The sequence below is a fragment of the Podarcis gaigeae genome (assembly GCF_964106915.1).
Source record: "Podarcis gaigeae genome assembly, chromosome: 14".
Taxonomy (NCBI): Eukaryota; Metazoa; Chordata; class Lepidosauria; order Squamata; family Lacertidae; genus Podarcis; species Podarcis gaigeae.
Genome location: NC_139690.1, coordinates 51,859,086 through 51,881,515, shown reverse-complemented (window position 1 = coordinate 51,881,515; position 22,430 = coordinate 51,859,086). Strand labels below are relative to the sequence as shown.

The window sequence follows — 22,430 nt, the reverse complement described above, 5'->3', positions numbered from 1 at the left end:
ACAGACATGTCTTCATTTGTTTTCAAATCTATTAGAGAATTTACAAGTGTACACATTTTGTTTTTGTTGTACTAAATCATGTATATTATGCAATAAGAACTACAGTGCTATCTAGTATACTGGTCTTTGTGTTGCTTGTTGTGTTAAGTTTGCAACATAGGAGTTTGTTGTTCTGTATTAGCCAAGATATTCCTGGCAAGCGGCAGGAAGGAGGCCTAGGAGGGGGAGGAATGTGCCACGAAATTGCAGGCTTTGGGGGCGACGGTGCAGGAATCGGACGCAGCAGAGAGCCCTGGCTTTGCTTTTTGCACCCCTCCCTCCCTCCCTTTGCAAGCCCAGCGCTCTTCCCAGTTTTCACCAGAGACATTGCACAGGCAGATTGCACCCTCTGAAGAGGTTGGCACAAAATGCTGTTATATAAGAAAGTACCCATGGCAACACACCCTCTCCAGCCTTTCCCCATCCAGGACAAGAAATCCCTACCCCACCTCTTTTCATATCAAGCTTGGCCCAGTAATCGCAGTGAAGACAAACAGATCGCCAGCCATATTGTGAAATTATTTTCGCCCTTTGAGCTCCAGCACGGATCAAGCAGAAAGAGAATAGAAATCTTCCATCAAAGCCAGAGGCAGAGATACGCCAAGGGCCAAGAAGATGAATCTCCTTCCAAGCTTCTCCACTGAGACATGGTCGCTTCTCATTGTCCTTCTGGGGCTTTTCATGCTGTATGTACCACTCTCTTGTCTTCCTTCTCTTGGGCTGTTTTCTAATTGTGAAAAGGAGAAGGGGGGGGGGGGGGATTTTAAGTCCGTTGCTTCTCCCGAAAGCCATAAGAGATGCCAGTCTCTGAACTGCAAGGATATTCCTTCAAATTTAAGGAAGGTTCTTTCCACAAGCCCTTTATCCAGGAAGGTCTTCCAGCAAATACGTGTGACCTTGGCCAGTTTACAAAGGATTAAAGCAAGAACAAGCCTTAAAAAGAATAAATGCTAGACAACAGTTTGGGTTTTCTTTCTTCCTTCCTTCCAAAGTCATGTAGCAGTTCAAAACCAGTTTGCATTCCTCTCTCATCTTCCTCCTGTTGGGCTGTTTCCTGACTGTTAAGAGGAGAACAGGGACATTTTAATCCATTGCTTGTTCCAAAAGCCACAGGAGATGGTAGAATACAGAAGAGTCTAAAATGCAAGGCAACCTTAGGAAGGAAAAGTTCCATGCATTTTTCACTCCCCTTTGCAATGCAATCCTAAGTGAGTTTACTCAAAAGGGAGTTCCTTAAGCTTTGGCAGCAGTCCTAGATGCACTTCCCTGAGGCCAGGGTAGGCATGGGCTCAACGGGGCTTGCTCCTGAGTAGACACAGGGTGTTTAATCTGCAATATTCTGTTTTTATATAAGCTGGAAGCCACCCAGAGTGGCTGGGGCAATCCTGTCAGATGGGCAGGGAACAAATAGTTGTTGTTGTTGTTGTTGTTGTTGTTGATGATGATGATGATGTTGTTGATATGAAACTGCCAGCACCATTTCTGACCCCCAAATGAATTGGTGTGTGTGTGTGTGTGTTATGTCCAGGGAGCCTCCTGGGGGACCCAGCTGAGGAGGACCACCTCAAACATGGAACCAGCCCCAGGAAGGTTCCCAGGAGATGCCGAGGACTGAACCTGGGACCTTGTGGATGCTAAGCAGGTCACCTGACCACTGGGACCAGAAGGCGTCCCAGCTCAAACCACCTGCAATTACATCCTTTGGCCAGGAGGCAAGAACAGCTGGAAGGCATCAATGCACCTGCAGGGCTCTCCTTTTGAGCCCTGTCGTGCCACACCCAAAAGGTTAGCTCTGTGTGCATGTGTGTTTAGCAGGAGGTGCCTTTTGTCAGGAGTTCAGCCTACACTCGAGTAGGACCCTGACAGAGACACATGCCCGACTGGCATGTTCCCTCCCTCCTGGTCAAGCGTTCGGGAGCTTCATAAGCTTTCTTCAGCCCAAACATCACAGCAACCGATGCCAAGAGACATCGGCACACTTAGGGATCTGCAGAGTTTGCGCAGTTGCGTAACAGACCTCAGCAACTCAGCATTTTGGCTAATCCACTTTATTTACATCTAAACACACACGGAGCACTGCAACATGGCTCCCTCTCTCTCTAGCATCAGACAGCAAAGAGAAAAAGAACAAAGGACAACAGTCCCACTTCACAGAACACAAACATCCTGTCTCCATCACTTCCCACTCTGTGGAGTCAAAACATATACCGTCATGTGATAGACATGTGATAGATTTAGCCTGGAGAAGAGGAGGTTAAGGGGTGATATGATAGCCATGTTCAAATATATAAAAGGATGTCACATAGAGGAGGGAGAAAGGTTGTTTTCTGCTGCTCCAGAGAAGCGGACACGGAGCAATGGATCCAAACTACAAGAAAGAAGATTCCACCTAAACATTAGGAAGAACTTCCTGACAGTAAGAGCTGTTCGACAGTGGAATTTGCTGCCAAGGAGTGTGGCGGAGTCTCCTTCTTTGGAGGTCTTTAAGCAGAGGCTTGACAACCATATGTCAGGAGTGCTCTGATGGTGTTTCCTGCTTGGCAGGGGGTTGGACTCGATGGCCCTTGTGGTCTCTTCCAACTCTATGATTCTATGATTCTATAATCCCATGACTGCAATCACGGAGCAGGAATTGCAACACCTTTATGAGTTACAACAACCTGCCAGGTTTCCCCACGTAACCCTTAACAACTTTTTATGTTCTGCTGCTGTCAATGATCATCTGCCAGATTTGCATCTCTCTCTCTCGTTTCATTAAAAAACAGATATGGAATTTGGCCATACAGCCATTTCCGAAATCTGGGCATTCCAGGTCCGAGGCCATTGCCTTTCATCGGAACTCTCTTGTCGTATCGTAAGGTGAGTGTCTGGGGACATTTCTGCCCTGCTTAAGAGGTTTGCCAAGACCCCTGTCTGCTCCTCCCTCTAGGGATCAGAGGTGCTCCATAAATTGGGTCTTCTTCTGGCCCAGAAAGGCTGTTCTTAATTTCTTAAATGTCTTTCCACAGGGGTTTATGAACTTTGACACAGAGTGCTTTCAGAAATATGGGAGGAACTGGGGGTAAGTGACCTTTTATGGCCTGCTTGTATTTCTTTTCCTTTTCCCCTCCAACAGATTTTATATAAGTTTGAATGAAAATGCAGAGGTTAGTATCAAATATCAAATATCTTTCTATCAAGGATTTTAAAAAAGCTAATCCAAATAAAAACACAAACTGAAAGGAAAAGAGAGAGAGAGAGAGATAGAAAGGAAAGGGGAAAAAAGAGAATTTCTGATTCTGACCAGCTTGTATTTCTCAGGGCATCCCAAACCCCATTATTTGATCCCAAGGAGGAAATATTCTGAAACAGAAACCTTAATCTGCAACTGAATGTCTCTGGGATCTCAAAAGCTTGCCATAAACAGTGAACATTCTGGTAGCCAGAGACTCTCCTGACTGCCCCACCTTTTTAGGGTTTCCTTTCTGTTGCCTCCAGCTCTTCAGTGCTCAGTCGGAGCAAATGGCAATTGGGTTTTGTCCAGATTGCTGTTCGTTCTGATTTAGAGTTGAAGAGTGGGTCTTCCCTGGGAACGGAGTAGGGCAAGGGGGAAACTGCTCTGACTCATGTCTAGAGATAAAAGGTAAAGGTAAGGTAAAGGACCCCTGGGTGGTTAAGTCCAGTCAAATGGGGTTGCGGCACTCATCTCCGCTTTCAGGCTGAGGGAGCTGGCGTTTGTCCACAGACAGCTTTCTGGGTCATATGGCCAGCATGACTAAATTGCTTCTGGCGCAACAGGACACCATGACAGAAGCCAGAGCGCACAGAAACACTGTTTACCTTCCTGGTACCTATTTATCTGCTTGCACTTTGACGTGCTTTTGAACTGCTAGGTTGGCAGGAGCAGGGACCGAGCAACGGGAGCTCACCCTGTCACGGGGATTCGAACCGCCAACCTTCTGATCAGCAAGCCCAAGAAGCTCAGTGGTTTATACCACAATGCCACCCACATCCCTATCATGTCTAGAAAGCATGTCTCATGCAGGAAACCATGCAGAGCCCTGCATTCTAGCCATGGGAAAAGCAGGAGCAAGCCCTTAGTCAGCCTCCACTGATCAGGCATCGTTGAGACGTTTGGGACTACACTTGCCATCAGTCCTTGTCAACATGGGGTGATGGGAGATGTAGTCCAACACATACGGAGGGCGCCAGGGCAGGGAACGTGACCCGTAGCTCAGGGCAACACACTTGGCTTTTCAAAATATAAATCTGGTGGGATGTGCCTTCTTCTCTTCCTGACTCTTCATCCAGGTTTTATGATGGCCGGCAGCCTATATTAGCCACGATGGATCCCGTCATTATTAAAACTGTCCTCGTGAAAGAGTGCTACTCCACCTTCACCAACCGCCGGGTAAGGGCTCATGTCTTAAGCGATGCGACAGGAGACAGGAGCCACTAAATTGGGAATGCTAAATTGGGAAGGACTGGGTAATGTCTTCTTCTTCAGCGATCACTCATAGCCGAGTAAGATTGTCTTCCATGAACACGGCCTTAACAGTGAGTCCGTAAGTGACTGTGGAGGCCAATTCTGGATCCACACGCCCTTCCACAATGGGTGCATTTGTTTCCGGGTGGGAGTTGATAATGGTGAGGGTTTGCCAAGTGTACCTTCCTCTTAGCACATTTCTCCCTTGCGTCCTGAGTTCGAGTGTCTTCAAAGCCCAGGACACCTTTGGTAAAGGCTGTTCTCCAACTGGAGCGCTCGCAGGCCAGTGTTTCCCAGTTGTCGGTGTTTATACTACATTTTTAAAGATTTGCCTTGAGAGAGTCTTTAAACCTCTTTTGTTGACCACCAGCACTACTCTTTCCATTTTTAAGTTCGGAATAGAGTAGCTGCTTTGGAAGACGATCATCAGGTAATGTGGCAGGTAGATGAAGACATCTCCTAAAGTCAAGTGTGAACTTGGGGCTCATTCGCCCTTCATTCCTGTCATCTTTAGTATAACATGTCCTTAAACTTACAAATAGCATAGGCATTTCAAAACGGGCCTTTTGTTTGAATAAGTTTAGGACGACAACAACATTATCCATAATTCAGTTAAGACAGACTATTCACAATTAAATTAGTGTGTTTATTAAGCACACCTGGACTCAGAATTCAGCAGTGGTTGAAGTGGGATCAAACCCAAACTCTCCTGTCTTCTTTATCCCACTTCAAGTACTTCAGATTATAAAAGTACAAAGAGCATCTCCAAGTGTATGTTTGAAGGGCCCAGCTTATTGTTTATGGTTGCAAGCTGTTTTAAATTGCTTTTCATATTGTGTTTGAATGCTGTAACCTGCCCTGAGACCTTAGAGCAGAAGGCGGGAAATAATTAAATAAACAAACAATAAAAAAATACACAATAAATTTTGTGCCCTGTTTCTAGGCACTGGTCCAGATTTTCCATCTCTCTCTCTCTCTCTCTCTCTCTCTCTCTCTCTCTCTCTCTCTCTCTGTTGTCTTGGTGCTTTCCCCAGGAAAACCTATGTTCTACCAATGAATCAGAGCAAACAACAATCCAGTTTGCTCTGACTCAGTGGCAAAATATGGGTTTTCCCAGGGAAAGCGTCAGGTTGAAAACAACGACAGCAACGCTTGAACACGGACCTGGGAAGCCTGGACTTGGGCCTAGGAAGTATGGAGCAGAGGGAAGTGTGACCGAGTCCTTAGTCACCCAGTCACCACTGTATTCCATGTTCATTGAGTTCATGAGTCCCTCCTGGCTCTCACTGAAATCCCAGGTTTGGGGTCTGCCATGGGTTCAAAAGCTGACTCATTGTTTTGAAACCACCTCACTTCCTGCTTTCTTGCTTCCCTCTAGAATGTAGGTTTAGGTGGGCTGTTTGAGTCTGCCATCACGATGGTGAAGGACGAACAATGGAAGAGGATTCGCACTGTGCTCTCTCCAACCTTCACCAGTGGAAAGCTAAAGGAGGTAAAGAAAAAGAAAAAGATACTGAGCCTTGAAGAACTCAAATATTCAACACTGGTCTGTATGGTCATTATAATTCCAGCACAATTCACAGAAGCTATTCAGTCCAAAACTGGAACATATCATGACCCAATTATGTTGTTCCTCCTCCTTCCTGTTGCAACAGCCCCTTTCACGTTGTCATGAAATGAGATGACTGGTATCTGTTTTGTTTTAAAGTGATGTTTCAACATTGCACCATTTCTTCAGGTACTCAGTGCATCCTGCCAATCTTGTATTTCCTTCCTCTCTGAATTTTCTGTTTGGAGCTGGGAGACTTTGCCTCAAACCACTTGGGTTGATCTTCTGTCGAATTTGCCCCTTTCCCCCCCCTCTTCATCCTTGAATGGAGACCTTTCTGCGACCCCACAGGCTTCTGTGCAGCTGCTTCCAGTTCCTTCACAGCACCCTCAAAGATCCCCATCATTTATTGTATTCCAGATGTTTCCCATCATCAAACACTACGGGGAGGTTCTGATCCAGAACGTTCAGAAGAAAGTGGAAAAGGATGAGCTTCTAGTTGCAAAGGAGTAAGTCACTTGGGGCCAGGGAAAGCTGCCGTCAAAAACAGAGCCCTCTTCTATCCTCCCATGACAACGTGGGCTGTCTTGGGGGTAAATCCAGATCAGATTGGGTTAACAAATTGAGCAGCCATTAGGTGGTAAAAGCTCGTAAATTCATGCTAAAAGTATCCATTCAATAAGATGTTCATGGGACCAAAGCTAAATGTTATCAGAAAAAACTGATTTCCCCCCCCTTATGGGGTACCCAAGAGCCCGTACAGAGTCCTTATGTAGGTTCTCGATTGGTAGGAGAAAATAACAGAGGTCAACCAGAGAATATTGAGAACCAAAGCAGTTGGTAAGCCTGATCTTCATTAAGTGTTGCAACAGGAAGGAGGAGGAACCCAGAACAATGGTGCGCAAGCTCTTATATAAAACAAAAAAAAATCCTTCCAGTAGCACCTTAAAGACCAACTAAGTTAGTTCTTGGTATGAGCTTTCGTGTGCATGCACACTTCTTCAGATACACTGAAACAGAAGTTATATATAGAAGTTATATAGAAGGGTCTGGAAACTTCTGTTTTAGTGTATCTGAAGAAGTGTGCATGCACACGAAAGCTCATACCAAGAACTAACTTAGTTGGTCTTTAAGGTGCTACTGGAAGGAATTTTTTTTGTTTTGACTATGGCAGACCAACACGGCTACCTATCTGTAACAAGCTCTTATATAGACTTTTGAAATTGCCACCCTGTAGCTCAAGACCACCCCCCACAATACATCATACATACATCACAGAAAGAGGTGGTCCCCAGCAGAAATACATCACGGGGGGGGGGGGTCTACAGCAGAATCCTGTCTGGCAGGAAACCTGTTAATGGGTTTACCTGGAGAACCTGGCCATCCTTTTGTGATGATAAATACTTAATTCCTGAGTCCAGGTCACAGGCTCACCCTACTCATACCCAAATGTGCCCTTAAGGCAGGATTTGTGAGCACAGAGACAATGGGGAGGCTTTTCCCATTTGCATCCAAACTGCAGAGGAATATTTGAGGTCACTGAAAGAGTCAAAATGGCTTTAGGACTGCTTTCCTACATGTGGTTTATATATTTCTGTATGTGTGTGCCTGGTCCATTTATGAACATTTATTTTATGTCTTAGACCTTATAATTCTCATAACATTCGACATGAGGAATCTGGACTGTTTACTCTGCGAACACCATCAGGCATGCCATGTATTCCTGCAACTTCCGTTCTGATAAGCCTTCGGGCAGGCAGGGGTGGTCTGCTCTTTTAAATCGTTTGTTATTTAACACACCCGAGAGCCTGATTGTGTTCCCTCCCCAGCGTCTTTGGGGCCTTCAGCATGGATGTCGTCACCAGTACTTCGTTTGGTGTGAATATTGACTCTATGAACAACCCTGATGACCCTTTTGTCAAGGAGATCAAGAAACTCACCAAGTTTTCCTTTAATCTACATATACTTTTAGCATGTAAGTTGGCTACAGATTTCCTTTTTATATCAATTTCATTATGATACAATAAAAACCCAACTCCCAACTAGAATAACAACAACAATGAAGAAGAAGAAAGGAGAGGAAAAGGACAGAAGGAGAGAAAGAGGAAAATAAGAAGAGAAATAAAGTAATATAAACAAGCACAAAGGGGTTTGTGTGTGTGTGTGTGTGTGTGTGTGTGTGTGTGTGTAATATATCTCTCTCTGTTATATCTTAATTTTCAATCCACATACAGAGAAGTGAATCCTCTTGGATCTCACTTGGGAGAACTTCCCTCATCCTCAGTCTCACGGCCTGAGAAAAGCCACTCGGTCCTGCCTCTCTCACAGGTTCCTTCTCCTCCTCTCCATCACCTCTCTGTATTTTCATTTATCCTGAATTTAAATCTTCAGAGATCAAAAAATACATATGAATAATATTAACAGAGAGCAATCAAGAATTAAAGATCTTAAAAAATAAAAAAGAGGAAGAAAGAAGAAAAGAGGTACTTCTGCTTCTCTATCTACCAGTTATGCATATAACAATTATTCTAAGCATTTAGCGTATGCACTCCAGAATAGTTTCTAGCTGCAATTGATATCCAGCTTTCTCCTATTCCGCTAGATGGTGTTTCCACAAACTTCCCTCCCAGGCCACCAGAATTCATCTTTCTGCCACTCAAAAAGTCCAATATAACTCTTCATTTATTGTTATCTTTGTGTGTCCTACATTAATCTTTCTCCAGTTCCTTGTGACATGTTCTCTTCAGGGGTTCCAAAGAAATCTTAGTAAATCCATATTTATTTGCCTGTTGCATTTTCCTTAAATCATATTTGATCCTCCTGTTTCCTTCTGCCTCCTTTTCTTCCAGTCCTTTATCAGTCTAAACTCCAGTAGGTGAGTTTGCATATTTATTATTCCACTCATCTCTTCTTTGAAAGCACTTAGTTAAGCACGAGAGACCATGCTTTGAACCATCGTCAACCCTCCTTCTGACTTTGCAGCAGATTCCTTCATCAGGTCCAGCCCTTCAGACAACTGCAAATCTGCCTCGCCAACATCTGCCGATTTCCCATATTTAAGCAAAGATCATTCCCCATCCACAGAACCTTCCTGTTTAATCAAATATAGTTCCAATTCACCATCCGCAGATTCCACACCTTCTCCCATATCTGTAATCGAATCTCTCTGGTCATCCCATGAAGTTCAGTTTTTAGATCTGCTGGCTGTGGTTTAAACTGCCCTTGCATGAAGCATCAATGAACAGGGCCGTCTTACCCATAGGTGCTAGGGGTGTGGGGCACCCAGGAGCCGGGCTCTCAGGGGCACCCGGCCGAGAGTCTGGGGCCTGAGAGTTGAGTTCGGGAAAGAGTCCGCCCGTCAGTCGGAGCGCCACAGCAGGCTCTTCTGCTGCGGGCGGCTCTGCGCCACGAGTTTGGGGGTGACCGAGCCAGCGAGATGTTGTGCTTCAAAGGCAACTGTCAACAATTGACATCACTAGTAGGGTTACGAGAAGTTTTGTAAGGATAAAATTATTATTAAGAGTAATTTATAATTTATTCATAAAAGGTTTTGATTTAATAATAAAATATAAGCAAATGCAGGATTAGAGAATAAGTCTGAAAATCATCAGCCAAGGGGGAGGGAAGTCTCAAGCTTATATAGCCAAATGTCTTTTATTCTATTATACAACAGTGATTAAAAATTTGTCCAGTAGCACCTTAGAGACCAGCTAAGTTTGTTCTGGGTATAAGCTTTTGTGTGTATGCACACTTCTAGCTTATTCCCAGAACAAACATAGTTGTTTGTTCTAAGGTGCTACTGGACAATTATAATTTTCAAAAAATTTATTTCAACTGTGTCAGACCAACACGGCTACCTACCTGAATACAACAGTGATGTTATGTTTGAAAAAAATGTAAAAACCAATAAAATTATTATATATATACAGTATATAAAAAAGAAATAAAAAGTCAGTTATATAAAATACATTTTAGGGTTTTGAATCAATAGTCAAATAGTCAAATAGTGGATTTGATTCTGATTGCCCCAGCTAAAAACCTTGCAACCTTTGCTGTCACCTGCTCATCTTGATCTGCCAAGAGAAAGGACACGGTGTCAGTGGTTGGGTGACGATAAAAGAGGGGTGGAAAACTCATTCCTCAAGTCTTTATAAAGAGTGCAGGCCAGAAGGGCATGTGCCACCGATTCGATGCTGCGCATTATGGATCTGTAACCCTGGGATTCGCAATGTGTTTGGGCACTGACCACATGCTATTAAGGCTTACAAGCACTGACCCCAGAGCAAATAAACCAAAGTTTACTCATGGATTTCTACAGAACTATGTCTGTCTGTCTGATGTTTTGCTCCCTGTTCACTGTGAATGTCTGTTTCTTGCAGTTGTGTTCCCATTCGTGGTTTCTCTCCTCAACTTAATGAAAATCACTTTCTTCAACCCAGAAGCTATGAACTTCTTCGAGAGGTCATTTGCGAAAATAAAGGCGACACGGGAGAAAGAAGGCCAGGGGGTAAGCGTTCAGGCCGCACTGAATTTTGAGGGTGAAAAAGTCACACAAAATTTTCACACCAGAACAAACTTTCCTTGTTGGGGACAAAATTATTCACCAAAAGATCCCCCAAGACTCACCTCTTCTGTGCTACTTCATAGCTATCTTTTACACAAAAAACCCCAATATTTTGGCTCTTTTGCCCCCTCAATATGTCCTATTCTGCCTAATAACAGTGAGATCACCACACAGCCAATGTCCTTAAGGGCAAAGGCAGCCAACTCTCAGGGCTGCATTCAACCCTTTAAGAAACTTGGGGGAGCAAACCCTCTTGGTCTGTGGGGGTCTTTCCTCTGCTTGCTTTCTCCGCTGTTTATTTGTTTCTATGCTTAGGGCCGGGTGGATTTCCTGCAGCTGATGATCAACTCCCAGAAGTCCAACAGCGAGCACCAGAGCAACGGCTCGGATCCCTCCTATAAAGGTAATGCCACTTCTGGGAGTCAATTCAGTGTAACTTCGAGGTCTCTGAAACCGAAGGGCAACAAACCCCAAAGTGAAAGTGCCAAGCAGATCTCACCGGGGAGGGCATTCCACAGATGGGGAGCCAGGACTGAAAAGGCCCTTTTGCGATTTAGGGATGAAGTTCTGATCCAGGTTGGCAGAATGTCCAAAGCAAACAAAGCCAAGAGGCTCAGTGCATGGCGCTGATTCCCAGACTTCAGGGAATCAGTGTCCTCCCCCCCATTGGCAGTAGATAAGCAGAACAAAGGAAAAGGGTCTTTTTACCAGTTAAAAACTTTAATGATCACAGTGAGAGAACAAAGAATCCATTTCCTAGGGATGGCGGTGCTCCCAATTAAGGTTTCCACCCACTTCCTCCCTAATCACTACCGCGTCTTGTAACCAGATCTTGCAACCGCTGTGCTTTCTGTGCTGACACCTTACCAGCTCTTCTTGACCTTGGGCTGAGCAGCTGAATGCCTTCCAGAGACAGTGAATCTGTTAACTCTCTCCTCCCTAGTGTTTCTTTTCCTAGCTGTTCCCCATCCAGTATTTCCCAGCTTCTGCCTTCTGAACTATGTCCCTCTGCAAACCATTGTTCCAAATCTATACTGTCCTGCTCCTGGGAAGATTCAGGATCCTGATCAGGGGAGGCTCCCACCATTCCTCCTCAGTCCAGACTTCCTCAGCATGGTCCCTGACATTACCAATGCAGATCATTTCCCCACCTAGTGTATGTGCTGTATTATTGGGGCTAATAATAATAATAATAATAATAATAATACTATTTATACCCTGCCCACCTGATAGGGCTTCGCCAGCCACTCTGGGTGGCTTCAAACATTGTCTGAAAACACAACTAAGTGTCAATTTTTTGAAACTTCCCAATACAGGGCTGCCTTTAGGGCTGCCTTCGAAAGGTTGTTTAATTCTTTATCTCCTTGACATCTGATGGGAGGGTGTTCCAGAGGGTGGGTGCCACTACCAAGAAGGCCCTCTGCCTGGTTCCCTTCTTGCAGTGAGGGAATTGCCAGAAGGCCCTCAGAGCTGGACCTCAGTGTCCAGGCTGGATGATGGGGGTGGAGATGCTCCCTTAGGTATATAGGACCGAGGCTGTTTAGGGCTTTGAAGGTTAGCACCAACACATTGTATTGTGCATGGAAACATTCTAGATTAGTTGTAGTTTCTGCTTCATCTTTCTGGCCTTTGTTTGTTTGCAGGCTTGACCGATGATGAAATCCTGGCCCAAGCTTTCACCTTTGTCTTTGGTGGATATGAAACCAACAGTAACTCTTTGGGTTATACGGCCTACTTTTTAGCCATTCACCCAGATGTCCAGCAGAAGCTTCAAGCTGAGGTAGATAAGATCCTGCCCAACAAGGTGAGAATGTGCAGGTTGCAAAGGTGAGTCTGGATTCAATGGAGGTTTTGGGGGTATGGAATTGTAGAATTATAGAGTTGGAAGGAACCCCCCTGGGGCATCTAGTCCACCCCCTACAATACAGGAAACTCAACTATAGCATCCCTGGCAGATGGCCATCCAACCTCTGCTTAAAAACCTCTAAGGAGAGAGAGTCCAAAACCTCCCATTGTTGAACAGCTCTTACTATCAGAAAGTTCTTCCAGATGTTGAGTCGGAATCTTTTTTCTTGTAACCTGATGTCAAGTATGGGAGTTCCCCTCTCCCTTTTGGTAACTCAGCAATCAGAATTAATGAGCATTTGTTAGATCTACAGTACTACCTTGGTTCTCAAACTTAATCCGTTCCGGAAGTCAGTTCCAAAACCAAAGTGTTCCAAAACAAAGGCTTGCTTTCCCATAGAGTGTAATGTAAAATGAATGAATTCGTTCCAGACTTTTTTTAAAAAAAACCTAAAACATGAATTTTATTGTCTAATGAGACCATTGATCCATAAAATGAAAGCAATAATCAATGTGCTATACTATAAAATAAATAAGACAGTAGTATAGATGATAAAAATACCCCCCCTTATCTGCGCTGATGATAGCCATTGTTTGGATGGGGGGCTTTTATCCATTTCCGCAGCCAAACAGCCAATCAATCAATCAATCACCTGAACTGGGTTCCGCACAGTCACAAAAACAAATTAACTGAAAAAGCCTCAAAAACAAAAATGCAAAATAAACAGCAAAAACAAAAGCGTCAAACTTAATCCGTTCTGGAAGTCCGCTTAACTTCAGAAATGTTCGAAAACCAAGGTGCAGCTTCTGATTGGTGCAGGCACCCCAGAAACAATAGCCGACAGCCGCATTGGATGTTCGGCTTCTGAAAAACGTTCGAAAACCGGAACACATACTTCCGCGTTTTTGGCATTTAGGAACCAAGATGTTTGCAAACCAAGGTACCACTGTGTAGTCCTTTTATTACAGCATTATGCTGCAAGCACAAACAGGCAACCCTCCGCAAAAATATCAGTTGCCAACTCTGATTCCTCCCCACTTCCGCAGCATGAAACACGCCAACGGAATGTCTCTCCTCCGCTGTGTCTCCTTTGTTCTCTGACACACTCGGACCTCTGAGTTCAGGGGGACAGAAGGGGTTCTTCCCTACTCTCGAGTGATGTATCACCCAGTTGCTCCCTCCCTTCTGGTTGCTTAGCTACTATTTCATAGCTGGGTAGCTCCTCTCTCAACTGTGCAGCTTCTGTGTCTGCCTGTCTCTCTGCTTCTGGAAATGCTGGAAGCGGCAGCGGCAGGGATATTCTTCCTCTTCTTCTGTTAGGAGCTGATCTTCCTGCGATTGCATTCCCCAATCTTCCGATCCAGACCAGCTCCTGACACCTGAAGCCCTTGGTTCAAATTCTACCCTCTAGAGCAGGAGTATAGGAGATGGGTTTTGAGTTTTTTTAAAAAAAGAAAGATCAGTTGGATTAGCTTCCTTCCACCTGTGTTGGATATAACCCAAAGAGTTTTCCCCATCCATGGACAGAAATCTTAGAATAAGGCTACCGAGAGCTTTCCTTCTGAAGGCCTCTGTGTCTGGGCTCCCCTGCTTTCCCCAAGAACTGCAGAAAGACGGAGCCTGATTTCAGATCCCACCAAGTACGACTAACCTTCCTCCTTGAATCCCCCCGAAGGCTCCTCTCACGTACGATGCCATCATGCAACTGGAATATCTTGACATGGTCCTGAGCGAAACGCAAAGGCTGTATCCTTTCGGAGGGAGGCTCGAAAGGCTCTGCAAGAAAGATGTCGAAATAAATGGCGTCACTATCCCGAAAGGCACATTGGTGATGATCCCACCCTACACGCTTCATCGGGACCCCGAATACTGGCCGGAACCCGAAGAGTTCAGACCTGAGAGGTAACAACCCTGCCCTGAAAGGAAAAAGAAAATGTGCTGGTGAAAAATAGGAAGCACATTCATGCCAATGCTGATTCACACCTGAATGTTAATAATAATAATAATAATAATAATAATAATAATAATAATAATAATAATAATTTTATATACCTTGCCCTCCCTGGCCAGAGCCGGGCTCAGGACAGCTAACATCAGTAAAATTACAATAAAAATGTAATAGGGAAGGGGGGAAACAATTTAAAATACAGGTTAAAATACAATTTAAAATGCAGCCTCATTTTAAAAGTAGCCCATAGATCAAAACCATAAGGGCAGGGAAACATAAGGGTCAGACTGAGTCCAAACCAAAGGCCAGGCGGAACAGCTGTCTTGCAGGCCCTGCGGAAAGATGTCAAGTCCCACAGGGCCCTAGTCTCTTGTGACAGAGCGTTCCATCAAGTCAGGGCCAGTACTGAAAAGGCCCTGGCCCTAGTTGAGACCAATCTAACCACCTTGCGGCCTGGGACCTCCAAAATGTATTTATACCCCGCCCATCTGGCTGGGTTTCCCCAGCCACTCTGGGTGGCTACCAACAGAATATTAAAATACAATAACCTATTAAGCATTAAAAGCTTCCCTAAACAAGGCTGCCTTCAGATGTCTTCTAAAAGTCTGGTAGTTTTTCTCTTTGACATCTGAGATCTGCCCTTTCCGGTCCCTTATCCAGCCTCCATTTTTCTTGTCTTTGTGAACGCAACCAGGTTCAGCAAAGAGAACAAGGAGAAAATAGATCCCTACACGTACCTGCCCTTTGGAGCTGGTCCCCGGAACTGCCTGGGAATGCGCTTTGCTCTCGTCACGATGAAGGTGGCAATTGCAATCCTCATGCAGCATTTTTCCTTCAAGGTCTGCAATGAAACGCCGGTGAGGAGGTTGGATGTCTGGCACACCTCTGTGTGTGCGTGGAAAAGGGAGGGGAAGGTTTTCCTGATCCTGTCCTGATCTCCTCCATCTTCTCCTGTTATGCAAGAGCCTTTTCCTTCAGAGAAGTGGCTGGTCATAAGGTAACAGGGACTACAGTGGATGCTCAGGTTGCGAACATGATCCGTGCGGGAAGCACGCCCACAACCCACAGCATCCGCAACCCGCAGTGCCGCGTCTGCGCACACGCGGGTTGCGGTTCGGCGCTTCTGCACATGCACAAAGCACGATTTAGCGCTTCTGCACATGTGCAAGCACCAGAACCCAGAAGTAACCCGTTCCAGTACTTCAGGGTTCGGCGCGTTGCGCAACCGGCAATCCCACAACACAAAGCGTCTGTAACCTGAGGTATGACTGTATAATGCAATTTGGGAAAAGGAGCAAGATGGACATTGTCTTCGCCTGGGGTGACTGTAGGGGATCCTGCACTTAAGAAACTCTGCCACTTGTGTTTTCCAACTGCTATGCAGCGGCAGAGCAAGCCGATTGGGCGCCTGGGGTGACATGCGTGCCTTATGCCCATGGGCAGGGCCAGCCAGGGCAGGATACTCTGTGGGGCCTACAAGGAGTCTTCCTGCCTCCTCCCACTCTGCCGCCCTATAGCCGAGAGGGAGGTGGCGCGAGGACCGTTTGGGGCAGTGTGGAGCCTGCGTGAGCCCAAGCCACTGCGTCACTTTCAGGAGAGACACATGGCTCGGGTGTGCTGCAGGCCCCACAGTGAGTGCCACCTGACATTTTGTCACCCCCCTCAGTGGTGACACCCAGGGTGACCCGACGCCACCGCACCCCCTTCCTCTGCCCCTGCCCCTATGCTGTAACCTTCAGCCTGTGCAAGTTTATCACTGGCTCTGTCATTAAACCCCAAATAATGACTGCTTTTAATCCTATGATGAATGCCTCTTGCAACTTTTTGTTTTATTGGAGTATTACAATGCTCTGCTGCCTTTTTTTTTTTTTAAAAAAAAAAAATTATTATTTCTTTGGGCTAACAACAAAAGCACAAATGTGCACCAGGCTGCTAGAATAAAAATAAAAGGCTGAGTATACCTTTAAACAGAGAATGAAATAAAACCCATTATTGTCATGGGTGGGATGAGTCTTAAAGACGAATAATATAATATATTATTGAATCAATTAAACCTGTTGATAAGCTGAGGGAGGCGATAGACCACATTTTTCTTTATTGACATAAATAATGAAATCAAGCCAAACCTCTGTGAATCTATCTTCTTCACATTGCCCCCTGGAAATGTGTAGTTTGTCGGTCAACTTATCAAGGAATACCAAAAAGAAAGGTTGGCTCCATTGGATGTCTCCAGAAATGAGCCACTGTGGCTCCAATATCTATTAAAAAAATGAAACTTTAAGTACAGTATATTAAGTATATTATAGTTAAGTACAGTATATTAAGACCAGCTTCTTCCAAAATAGATAAAACTGCAAGCTGGGGAGAACGGGTGTTATAACAATTCAAAATTGTATGGATTTCTTTAAAAACCACATTTACCGAATATTAGAAAGGCCTGAGTTTTACGTTTCCGCACTTGGGAACTGCTCTCTGGTGGCACATGCAGGGAGAGTTTGCCACATGTGCTCACACGGGGAGTTGTTTGGAGCGGCTATTATAGCTCGCCTCTGATGCGCAGGTGCTGAAAGCAGCACCTGTGAAGTCTTTGCAACTCTGGCGCAGAATCAGACCCATCACCGCATCTGCCACTGGGATTATTTAATAGATAAGCTGAGGGCAATTTAAAGTTTGCTGTGTCGAAAGAAGAAATAACGTCTTCGCTCTATGCATCGACGATGATCTGAGACCATGTGTGACAACCACTGAACTCCACATTGTCCTCCTCCTTGGCAAAACATGAGGTCAGTCATCCCATGGAATCTTGCCAAAATCGATGGACTTTAGCATGAATACAAGTATAAAAAGTATTTATACTGCTTTATCTCTGCTTGCATAGCCATCCATTTGCAGAATGCATTTGTACAGCTTATAAAGCAGTATCCTGCCATTGGAAGGTTGCTGTTATTACATTCCCATAAACAAGAGGGGATAACTTTGTAAGCGCAGTGAATCGTTCAACCAATTCTATATTAACAGGAATGCTGACGAATGTTTTGTCTGGATGCCTCGAGTAAGTTAAAAACAGGCAAACATTGCAGTTAAACTGCATGAAACTGAACACCATTGAAGGCCAGAGATCCAAATTCAAGTAACAATAAAATGGGCCACCGTGCTAGGTTAATTTGAGCTTGGAGCTTGTCACATCAAAAAGGTTTGGAACCCCTGGTGTAGTGGTTAGAGTGATGGACTAGGGCTTGGGTGACCTGGGAGAGCGGGGTTTGAATCCCCACTCAGCCGCAAAAACTCTCTGGGTGACATAAGAACATAAGAAGATTCTGCTGGATCAGGCCAGTCGCCCTTCTAGTCCAGCATCCTGTTCTCACAGGGTTGCCTGTGGGAAGCCAGCATGCAGGATTCGAGCACAAGACCATTTCCCCCTCTTGTGGTTTCCATCAGCTGCTATTCAGAAGCATGGCTGCACCCAACTGTGGAGATGGTGCAAAGCCACCATGGCTGGTGGCCATCAGTAGCTCTCCGGCCATCATTTTGTTTTGTTGGTTGGCATCCGTCTGTCTTGGGAGACAATGGAGGAGTGTGCCTTGGGGGGTGAAGTCAAACCGCTGAAGAGTTACAGCGCCTGCTGTGGCTGTAGAGACTGATACAGGAGAGACATGCTGTATTGCAGTCAGGGCGGATGAAGGTGTCCGGTTGTGCTGTTGCAGATGCACTAGACCATTGTCCTTCCTTCCTTCCTTCCTTCCTTCCTTCCTTCCTTCCTTCCTTCCTTCCTCCCTCCCTCCCTCCCTCCCTTCCTTCCTTCCTTCCCACTTACTAAATTGCAGGTTATCTCCTTTATTTTAGTATCTCAAATGCACCTTCCCCCCTATAATTTTTATTAAATTTTCTGTTTTACATTTTAGAATATTCATTTAAACAACCTTAAAATATCAATGACTTCCCTTCTTCTCTTTCCGTGATTCATTTTGCAAAACATAAATCCATGCATATTTTATATAAACGAAACCATTCAGTATTCCATTATTACCGTATTTTTCGCTCCATAATACACACTTTTTTCCTCCTAAAAAGTAAGGGGAAATGTGAGTGCGTCTTATGGAGTGAATGGCGCTGTGCAGATAGGGAGAGCTGCACAGCGCCCCTTCAGTGACACGCCTGTCCTGTGAAGAAGAGGTGCTGCGCAGAGAGGGAGAACTGCACAGTGCCCCTTCAGCGATGCCCCTGTCCTGCGAAGCCGGAGGAGGAACAGAGGGGGCTCCTTCTGTTCCTCCTCCTGCTTCACTGAAGGGGCGCTGCTCCCCTTCAGCGAAGCACCTCTCCTGGCTTCCGCCTTAGCCGCGTGCAGCCTCTTTGGGCAAGGGGAGCCTTCATCCCACTGCCCAGGAGAGCCTGCGTGCGGCTATCCCATAAGCCAGGACAGCAAGAGGGATCACTGCTCAGCGATCCCACTTGCTGTTCTGGCTTCTGGGATTCAGAATATTTATTTTATTGTTTTCCTCCTCCCAAAACTAGGTGCGCCTTATGGTCTCGTGCGTCTTATGGAACGAAAAATACGGTACATCCACCAAAACTTATTTACACTGTTGAATTTATCTTAAGGCTGCCCACGTTTCAAATAAACACAATTTTCCTCCATATATTCAATAAGCATTTCCCAATCTCCTTTAAACGTATGTTCTTCTTGTTCTCTTATTCTATATTTTAGGTGCACAAACTGCACATATTCCATCAGTTTAAGTTGCCATTCTTCTTTAGTTTTCCATTTTTGGGCTAACAAAACAAGCCTCAGTTGTAGCTTACACAAATAGCCTTTTTTGATACCTGGGAATTTCCGTCTGCATTATCCCCAACCAAAAGGACTCTGTGTTGTTGTTGTTTTTAAGTGCTGTAAAACATTTCCCCTCCAATTCATTATGGGCGTTTCTTCTCTCTGCGCTCCTCCCAGTGGTCATTCCTCCTCTGGTTGCCTGTCTGCCTGTCTCCAGGCATTGCGGTCTTCTGCAAGGGATTCCTATGGGGCAGGGTTGATATTGCCAACCTTCATGTCATGTTTTCAGACATCTTTGTAACGCAGAATTGGTCTGCCAACTGGCCTGGTGCCTGAAGCCAGCTCCTCGCAGGGCACGTCCTTGGGGATCCTGCCACTTTCCATCTTGTGGTTGTCTAATCCTCTTTCAGAGTGATCCATCACCTCCTCCCATTGATCCATAGCTTAACTATGCCATCCAATGTCTCCAAAGAAGGAGAGCCCATCACCTTCTGTCATGGTCCGGTTCAAGGGCGATCGAAGTCCCAGCAGGGGACGTCAGGACTGGGGGCAAGATGGTGGGGTGGGAGCAGGAACAGGGGTCCAGAAGCCAGGAGTCAGGAAGCCAAGGGTCTGAGGGTCAGGAAGCAAAGAGTCACAAAGTCAGGGGTCTGAGGATCAAGAAGCAAGGAGTCAAGAAGCCAAGGTTCAAGGATCAGGAAGCAAGAAGCCAAACGCAGCAAGGCAGGGAACGTGTTGCTGTGGCAAAGAGCCAGAGGGAAATGCTGACCCTATATCCCTTCCCAGCTCTTGCCACCAAGTGCAGTGAGTTACCAATCAGCCTCACCTGTGCAGCTGCACCTTGCCTCTTCAGAACAAACTTAGGAAGGCCCCAGTCCTGTAAAGTCCTATTGGTCACAGGGCCTGGCTCCTGCACGCACACCTGACACCTTCCGAGCGACCCTTACTTTCAGAAAGCTCTTCCTAACATTCCCTTCACACCATAAGACTGTGATCCTACAAATCAGGGGTGGGTTCCTCTGGAGGACTCTCAGGTGCTGTTAGACCCCACTTTCCATGGTCCCTAACCATTGGCCATGGGAGCTGGGGCTGAAGGGAATTAGAGCCCAACCACTTCTGGAATATAGCAGGACCCCCCTCCTTGCTGTAAAGATTTGCTGGTGCTTAAGCTGGGTCTAATGGTTTCTTAAGTGCTCTCTTTTCCTTTTCATCCTGCTGCAGATTCCTCTGGAGATGAGCAACGAAGCCTTCTTAGTGCCAAAGAAACCAATAGTTCTGAAGCTGGTGCCACGAGGTGATCCCCGGGAGAAGGGGGAGTGAAGCCTGGCCCTGGACCTTGGTAGAAGATGCAGAAGCCTCAGGTGTTGCTTTGAGAAGTTTCCCCGAAGAGAACTTCAGATAGATCCAGAGAATCGGACCGATTCGCAAACCGAAACAGAGCTCTCTGAAAATTCGTGCATCTCCGAATTTGGCACTGCCAAAAAATGCACACAAAATGGGAGTCATTAGTGCATCGCCAAAAATGTGTATTCTGGCGAAACTAACATTAAAAGATGTGTTCCATTCATGAAAAACAAAAATGCTTGCATTCTATTCAGGCTCCCCAAAATACTTGGACTGTGAAACATTCATACAAAAGTGTGTGTACTAGGAGAAAGGGGCACCAGAAATGTGTGCAAATGTTCATGCAAACCCCTCTGTAGAAATGGGGTAAAGCACATGTAAGAAAGTGGGAAACCGAAATTCTCAGATTTTTCCATCCCCTAACATTCCTTTATTTGCCTGATCTGTCACTTTCTATTGGTTCAAGATGGTTTTTGGAGAATTTTAAACATTTTTAAATATATTTTGGTTACAAGGCATCTTAAAAATTATTGTACTATAAAGTAGATTTAAAAAGTCCCCTTTAAAACCAGATCATTAATGATGATTAATTGGATCATGCCCAGGCTACAATTTTGTATCAGTCCGAAACCAGTTTAGCAGTCTTGGCTTCCCCCATGGAATTCTGGGAACTGTAGTTTGAGGAGGATGCTGAGGAGATTTCGTTAAGGGATCCATACAGAGCACATGCAACTTGAATTCCTCAGGGTTGCTTGGGAAAAAAGAATCACTATGGCATCAAATCATGACCACTGAATGACAGGAAACTCAATCGGTGCAAGCCAGGATTGCAAAAACTCCTTCCTAGAATTTACACACATCACAGTCCTGGGTAATGTGATTTATCTGGGTCCATGTGACTCAGATGCATTCTTTCAAAACTCTGTGTGTGGAAATGCTCATGTAGAAACAGGACCAATCCACCAGTGCAAGCCCAATTTAAATACCACTCTGGAGAGAAATGAGATCTGCTGTGGTTTAGTAGATTAAACATCCCTTGTTAAATGCAGCTTCCCTTGTTGAGTTGTTAGAGTCACCTAACAGTGTGTAAAACTGGGTCTGGAAACAGCTCAGAAGCAGTAGTTGCAGTTGGTGAAAGACCCGTGTAATATGATTGTAGCACTTGTTCCCAGGAAGTAATATTGAAGCTTTATTTTCAGTGATCTGCCTTTGGCACAATATACACTGCAGTACACCGCCACCTGGTATAGGGGGCGCTTGGGGCTCCTGCTCCCTTAATTGGAGGCCGTGTGAACACACCCTAATTTCAAGGCTACAAGAACATGAACAACTGAGACCTGCTGGGTTGTAGCTGGCACATCAGTCTTAAGATGGTACGAGCTTCTCTATGCTGTGGAAGCAACCTGTAATTTTCTGTGACCTCCTTGTTGCACCATATAACATGCTTCAGTAGCCTTTGGCTGCACGCACACCTCTTCATTTGTAGCAACGAAATGTGGTTTTTCTCAATCTGGAATCATTCACGCTTAGCCTCAAAATGCTGCTTTCCATCTAGACTGGTTCTTAATCCTGCCTTCCATGAGGGTGTGAGTGTATACATTTGAAAACCCTTCTTTTGATGAAATAAACCACCTTTTCCTTCCTGAGCACAACCAAGGTGAATGAAGAAGAAAGCTGTGATTGTGGTCTTGGCCTAGAGACATCCACAATGTCACTGGATGTTAAGAATAGGTCAGCAATAAAATCTTCAAAAAATGGGGGGCATGCCCCCGCCTGCATTGTCCTTGCAAGCTGGCACCTCTGGCCCTAACAGTTCCCCCACGAAAAATTTCACCGCATGCCACTGGCAAGAAGGCACCTAAGACAAGACACCCTCTCTCCAATTTCACCTCTGTGACAAGCAGAAC

The 22,430-nt window shown here is 45.3% G+C and overlaps 1 protein-coding gene across 1 annotated transcript; it reads left to right on the top strand.

Moving 5' to 3' along the window:
• The first annotated feature begins 252 nt into the window (after window positions 1-252).
• LOC310831202 (cytochrome P450 3A12-like) lies at window positions 253-20,759 on the top strand. Its single transcript, XM_083711622.1, has 13 exons — window positions 253-725; window positions 2,805-2,898; window positions 3,048-3,100; window positions 4,330-4,429; window positions 5,883-5,996; window positions 6,474-6,562; window positions 7,883-8,028; window positions 10,433-10,560; window positions 10,933-11,020; window positions 12,261-12,421; window positions 14,139-14,365; window positions 15,106-15,268; window positions 20,401-20,759. The coding sequence occupies exons 1-13, from the start codon at window positions 655-657 to the stop codon at window positions 20,497-20,499; spliced, it is 1,533 nt and encodes a 510-aa protein (XP_083567748.1). The 5' UTR covers window positions 253-654; the 3' UTR covers window positions 20,500-20,759.
• Window positions 20,760-22,430: the final 1,671 nt, after the last annotated feature.